This window comes from Mandrillus leucophaeus, unplaced genomic scaffold, assembly GCF_000951045.1.
Source record: "Mandrillus leucophaeus isolate KB7577 unplaced genomic scaffold, Mleu.le_1.0 Scaffold208, whole genome shotgun sequence".
Lineage (NCBI taxonomy): Eukaryota > Metazoa > Chordata > Mammalia > Primates > Cercopithecidae > Mandrillus > Mandrillus leucophaeus.
The window spans coordinates 2,015,929-2,023,220 of record NW_012102121.1 but is presented as its reverse complement, the minus strand read 5'-3'; the positions used below and the strand labels follow the sequence as shown (position 1 = coordinate 2,023,220).

The window sequence follows — 7,292 nt, the reverse complement described above, 5'->3', positions numbered from 1 at the left end:
CCTATCTAGCACAGTACTTGACTGAGTGGGATCATATTGCTTTTGCCTTTAATAATTCATACAGTAGTACAAGGCAGAACCATCTTATATTATCTCTGGAACAAGACTGGCAATAAATTTTTAAAAAATGAGTATGTATATCATAAATGCCCTATCAGTTTTATCACCAAAACTCTGCAGGAGTTTAGAGAGAAGTCACATTTCCCTGAGGTAATTAAGCTAGTCAACAAATGTTTATGATAGTATGAATTGTTTTTTATGCCTGTAACAAATAGCATATGAGAATGTTTATGTTAAATTAAAACATAGATTGCAATATAGTTATGAGTACAGTGTTATATACAATTTTTTAAAAGGCTAGAAAGCCATCAAAATCTTAAGAAACAATTGTATCAGGTCAATTTAGGGAGACCGAGAGGGAGGAAGGGAGGTGGAATTAGAAATATGTATAATATTTTTATTTAGAAATATATTTTTAAAATAAAAAATACAGTCACATAGTTTCAAAATTTAAAAAATAAACTGTTTTAGGTCTTGCCCTGGGTGATAGAGACACCAGTGAAATAGAAATGACAATAGGAAAGGTAGTAATAACTACCAGCATTTACAAGCATACAGTAGTTTCCTTCCCATAATCACCCTCTACTACCTACTTCCCCTCACCCTTTCAAGACCAGTATTATTGTGCATCCTTCAGTGATATTTTTTGTCTGATAAGCAAATATGTAGATTTATTATATATCATTTATCTCTCTGTTTTATAAACTGTTCTGTACCTTGCTTTAGTAACAGTATGTTGGATAGCTTTCTTTTTTAAATAATATTTTACAGTTTACTTACTCCTTGTAATTGTCTCATAGCATTTTTTCATTAAATGGACTATCATTATTTAACCAGTCTCTATTCCATGACTTTGCTATTACAAGCAGTGCTGTAATGAATAGCATTACACTTATGTCATTTTGTACTTGTATGTATTATCTGAAGGATAAGGATAAGTTCCTAGAGGTGGAATTGCTGGATCAGTGCATTTGCATTTGTAATTTTGATAGATATAAATCAGCGGCATACAATCATAATTACCTAGGGAACTTTTCCGAAGTTCTTATGTCTGCCCTTCCTAAAACCTGGGAGTTATTTCTGGTTGTTTTGTGGTTTTCTATAGATCTGGGATGGGGCTTAGGTATCTATATGTTTTAAAGTGTCTAAACTGGGCTGGGCATGGTGGCTTATGCCTGTAACCCCCAGCACTTTGGGAGTCCGAGCTGGGTGGATCACTCGAGGTCAGGAGTTCAAGACGAGCCTGGCCAGCATGGTGAAACCTCCTCTCTACTAAAAATACAAAAAAAATAGCCGAGCATGGTGGCACGCACCTGTAAATCCCAGCTACTCAGGAGGCTGAGGCAGGAGAATTGCTTGAACCTGGAGGTAGAAGTTGCAGTGACCCAAGATACCACCATTGCACTACAGCCTGGGCAACAGAGCGAGACTCCATCTCAAAAAAACAAAACAAAACAAAACAAAACAAAAACCAAATCTACCACAAATAGAAAAGGCCAGGATTAGTTTAGGATGTGTTACTCAGCCCATTTAGCCTTTTAGCCTAAGTAGTATTTCCCCCAGAGCTAATTATTCAAGGTTCTTTGATTATCTTTATTACCTTACCCTCTACTTTTTCTCTATTTCTGCTAGATAGAAGATCAAATATAAATTAAAGTGAAAACAGGAAAGTTTTACCACTAGTTACCTAACTGAATTTTTGAAAACTCTGAATTATAAAACCATTTTTAAAAAGAAAATGTAGTGTATTTACTTTTGGATATTCTCATGAACTTGATTAACAGCGATATAGAGAACTCAGGATCCTGACTTTAATAATAGACCAGGATTATGTGTTTTTACCACATTATGTGTTAGTATTCAATTAAGTATCTCGATGTTAAAAATTTTTAAAAACATTTAAATGTACAACTATTTAAAATCTTGACCTTAGTATTAATTTCCTGGGTAAATTATTTGATTCATATTCTGTACAGATAGAGATCGATGACCACCTTTTGGAATGATCTGAAATCCTGAATTGGTTGATGCCAAATTGATGATGTCTTTACTTCTATTTAACTAACTTTTGCCAGTACTCAGCAAATACAAATGCTATCTTCCTTTGAGTTACATTAGTTTATAATCCTCTGTGGTATGCCATTTAATTCTACTTTTCATTCTGAAAGAGTTCTTAGGCCCTGCTCATTATTCATGGGAAACAGTTGTGCAGCATGCCTTGACATTAAGTTGAGCATCTAAAATTAGTCCTGCTACAATCAGTTGTTGGGAACAAGGTTTCAATAGTTGTGGCATGTGTTAAGTAGACATTGCAAGGTTGGAAGGAACTCCCTAGAAATAAGTAAGTTATGTGTTATGTACGTGTTCATTTGTGTGTGTGTGTGTGTGTATGTATGTGTGTGTGTGTGTATATATATATATATTTTGGAAGGTCTCTTTTTATTAAGCAAATTAACAAATTATGTGTTACCACAAATTCTTCATGTGCAATACAAAGCATCTTTGTTCATGCACTATGCTATTTAATCAATAATTTCACAAGAAAAATATGTTTGTTGAGAACTTGACAGATAAAACATTTTTTGCATGTTTGTGGTTTTGTGGTTTTCATTTTTTTAAATAAATAATTGTATTGCATATACTCTATTTCAAGCGAATGGCTTTTCTTTCTCTCTTCAGAGTTTATAGAAACCTATTCACCAAAATGGCATCCTGGTTATATGAATGTCTTTGTGAAGCTGAACTTGCACAGTATTACTCTCATTTCACTGCCCTTGGCCTTCAGAAAATAGATGAATTAGCCAAGATTACAATGAAAGACTACTCCAAATTAGGAGTCCATGACATGAACGACCGCAAACGTCTCTTCCAACTTATCAAAATTATTAAGATTATGCAAGAAGAAGATAAAGCAGTCAGTATCCCAGAGCGTCATCTTCAGACAAGCAGCCTGCGCATCAAGTCTCAGGAATTAAGATCTGGCCCTCGCAGACAACTGAATTTTGATTCTCCTGCTGACAATAAAGACACAAATGCCAGCAATGATGGGTTTGAAATGTGCAGTTTATCAGATTTCTCTGCATATGAACAGAAGTCCACTTACCTAAAAGTGCTAGAACACACGCTACCAGATGATTCCCAGTACCATACAAAAACAGGAATTATGAATGCCACAGCTGGTGATTCCTATGTGCAAACAGAAATCAGCACTTCACTCTTTTCACCAAATTACTTTTCTCCAATACTAGGGGATTGTGATATTCCCATTATTCAAAGAATCTCTCATGTTTCAGGGTATAACTATGGAATCCCTCATTCTTGTATCAGGTAATAAATTTTATCTTTCTTTCTTTTGAGGGAAAGTAGCCTTAGGCAAGGGCAGGCCTCTCCTTCATGTCCAGCAGACAGCATCTACTCCTTATTTACAGTAAATGAATATAACAGAAATTATCGTGAACAGCTTTTGCATCAATAATAGGAATACCTGGATGTGGGAAAATTAATGAGAAATTGGGAACTTTCTAGATGGGAGAAAGATGATATTGTTCATGTACATCAAAACAGCTGCGACTTGCCAGGATCTGTAGCAGACTTGTTTCTATTATTTATTATAGCGTAACATGATACATCTAGTACATCCGTGAAAGTGAAATAGTTAACCCTTCTACAATAGAGAAAAAAATTACACAATCCACAGAACTTTTTTAAGGTTATCAAATTCACTTAACCCAACCAGGAGACTTAAAGATGCTTTGTTAAAAACAAGGGCATATAGTTTAATTAAGTAGGTCTTTGGAGCAGTTAGTTCACCTGCACACATTGAAATGCGATCCTGATTTTGAGTGCTTTCTATAGTTTCAACCCTGGAAAAAACAATTTTGGTGGTTACAAACAGTAAGACATTGTAGGTGGAGATTAGAGTTTGAGAGTCAGGGTGACTGTAAGTTATTTTCACCTAGTGCTTCGAGTTAGAGTTTGAAATAAGGTCCCTAAGAGGTGAAATAACAAGTAATCCCTACTACTAACAATGGTATAGTAGGAAATATGTTCTTGTAAAAAAAAAAAAAATTCCATGTTTTATTTTAAATGTTATGTATGTTAGTTATGGGAAAATAAAATTCATTCTTGAGCCATATTTTCTTTTTAAAAATACTATTATTCATACCTTAAGATAAAGTATTTGTATCTGGTCTTACATTGGCTAAGGTTTCAGAAGATCTCATAATCAGTTCTTTACTCCATAAAAATAGAAGACTCAGTTTAAACAGTAAAAATATCTTTAATAATTTGAAATATATCAGTGAATTTTTATAATATTTCTGGAAACATTTTGTTTGGTCTAGGAGATCACAGAGCATGTAATACTGTTTTCTTCTTTTAATTCTGAGAGGAATAGATTGTTCCTTGACTATGAAGGCAGATTGTTGCTATTCTGTTGGTTACCTCAGTGGTAAAGGAGTAAATACTTTCTTTTTTTTTTTTTCGAGATGGAGTCTCACACTGTCGCCCAGGCTGGAATGCAGTGGCGCAATCTTGGCTCACTGCAAGCTCCGCCTCCCGGGTTCACGCCATTCTGCCTCAGCCTCCCGAGTAGCTGGGACTATAGGCGCCCGCCACCATGCCTGGCTAATTTTTTGTATTTTTAGTAGAGATGGGGTTTCAGCATGGTAGCCAGGATGGTCTCAATCTCCTGACCTTGTGATCCGCCCACCTCTGCCTCCCAAAGTGCTGGGATTACAGGCGTGAGCCACTGCGCCCAGCCTATTTTCTTGAATATTACTTTTTTATTGAATAATACATAAAAATCTAAATTGGAATTACTTATAAATAAAAGTACCGCTTTGCATTATTTGAAAACATCAAGGATAGGATGGATATTTTAGTTTAACCATTACCATTTCATTTATTTGACTCTTTGTTTGTTTGTTTGTTTTATAGAGACAGGGTCTTGCTCTGTTACCAAGGCTGGAGTGCAGTGGTGCAGTATTGCCCACTGCAGCATCAAACTCCTGAGGTCAAGCGATCCTCCTGCTGCAGCCACCCAGGTAGCTAGGACTACAGGTACACACTACTGTCCCCAGCTAATTTTTTAATTTTTTGTAGAGATGAGGATCTCACTATGTTACCCAGGCTGGTCTTGAACTCCTGACCTCAAGTGATCCTCCCACCTAAGCTTCCCAAAGCACTGGGATTACAGGTGGGAGCCACTCCACCCTGCCCAAACTGAGCTTTTTAGAAAACATGCATGTCTTTTTGCCCCTTGAACTTGAAAACTATGGGCCTTTTGTTCATATGAGTCATCCTTGAGCCCTGGGCAATTTTGAAAAGGACTAAACATTTTCTGTCCTGTTTGATCAACTTTATATGATTAGGTTATTGATATCCAACAACTAAAGATTTTAACACAAAACCCTTATTAAAATGATGCATTAGGCCAGGTGCAGTGGCTCACACCTGTAATCCCAGCACTTTGGAGTCCAAGCCAGGTGGATCGCCTGAGGTCAGGAGTTCAAGACCAGCCTGGCCAACATGGCTAAACCCTATCTCTACTAAAAATACAAAAATTAGCTGGGCGTCATGGCAGGTGCCTATAATCCCAGCTATTCTAAAGGGTGAGGTAGGAGAACTGCTTGAACCCAGGAGGCAGAGGTTGCAGTGAGCCAAGATTGTGCCACTGTACTCCAGCCTGGGTGACACAGTGAGACTCTGTCTCAAAAATAAAAAAAAATTTTAAAAATTAAAATTTTTCATTTTTGATGAGCACAGTGGCTCATGCCTGTAATCCTGGCATTTTGGGAGGCCAAGGCAGGCAGATTGCTTGAGTCCAGGAGTTCGAGGCCAGCCTGGGCAACATGGTGAGACCCTGGCTCTACAAAAATTAGCCAGGCATGGTGGTGTGCACCTGTAGTTCCAGCTACTATTGGCTGAAGTGGGAGGATGGCTTCAGCCCAGGAGGTTGAGGCTGCAGTGAGCTGTGCTCACACCACTGCACTCCAGTCTCGGTGATAGAGCAAGACCCTGTCTCAAAACAAAACAAAAAATTGTTTTCTTGTGAAAAATCAAACATATGCAAAAGAAGAAAAAATAGAACACTGAATCCCAATATGTCCGTCATCCAGTTTCTTTTTCTTTTTCTTTTTTTTTAGACAGAGTCTTGCTGTGTTGCCCAGGCTGAAATGCAATGGCACTATCTCACCTGTGAACTCCACCTCCTGGGTTTAAGTGAGCACATCCGGCTAAGTTTTATATTTTTAGTAGAGATGGGGTTTCGCCACGTTGGCCAGGCTGGTCTCGAACTCCTGACCTCAAGTGATCTGCTCACCTCAGCCTCTCAAAGTGCCAGGATTACAGGCGTGAGGCACTGCACCTGGCCCATCATCTAGTTTTAATGATTGTCAAGATTTTCCCACAGTACCTCAAAATGGTACATTTCATTCTTTATTCCACCTGCAGTTTCATGCAAAAATGATGCATTTTAAAGTCACTAAATGTTGGTTAAGAAAATAAAATTTGCTTTAAAACATGCCATAAAAGTAGTGCTTTATGCATTATATTAGAAAATTATTTGCTGTTTTTTTTTTTTAACCAATTCAGATCCCAGTAAAAAAATAATTTTCCAGGCTGGGCGTGATGGCTCATGCTTGTAATCCCAGCACTTTGAGAGGCCAAAGTGGGAGGATTGCTTGAGGCCATAAGTTCAAGACCAGCCTGGGCAAGATAGTGGGACCCTGTCCCTACAAAAATTACAAAAATTAGCCAGCTATGGTGGTGTATGCCTATAGTCCTAGCTACTCAGGAGGCTAAGGTAGAATTGCTTGAACCCAGGAGGTCGAGGCTGCAATGAGCCGTGGTTATGCCAATGCATTCCAGCCTCCGTGACAGAAATTTTTTTTCAGCAGCCAGTTGGAGGGCTAAGAAAATCAGAATTGATGTGAAACAATTGTATAAAATAGTATCCTATGTAAGATCTCTTAGGGGTTTTTTTGTTTGTTGATTGGTTTTTGTTGTTCTGTTTTTTATGTTTTTGCAGGGGAAGAGGTGGAGTAGGGTGGGGATGGAGATAGAAGAACTTTCTCAGGGTTGACCCTTTACTTTGTAACTTTAAGAAATATATCGGCCGGGCGCGGTGGCTCAAGCCTGTAATCCCAGCACTTTGGGAGGCCGAGACGGGTGGATCACGAGGTCAGGAGATTGAAACTTATGGGCCGGGCATGGTGGGTCATATCTGTAAT

The 7,292-nt window shown here is 38.0% G+C and overlaps 1 protein-coding gene across 2 annotated transcripts in view; it reads left to right on the top strand.

The window, feature by feature from the left end:
* The window catches only part of KIF24 (kinesin family member 24), an 82,501-nt gene that overhangs the window by 14,539 nt on the left and 60,670 nt on the right, over positions 1-7,292 (top strand). For both annotated transcript variants that reach the window (XM_011980033.1, XM_011980032.1), the window contains one exon: positions 2,740-3,387. In XM_011980033.1, the coding sequence (XP_011835423.1) occupies positions 2,765-3,387 (623 nt within the window). In that variant the 5' untranslated portion in view covers positions 2,740-2,764. The remainder of the gene's footprint in view (positions 1-2,739; positions 3,388-7,292) is intronic.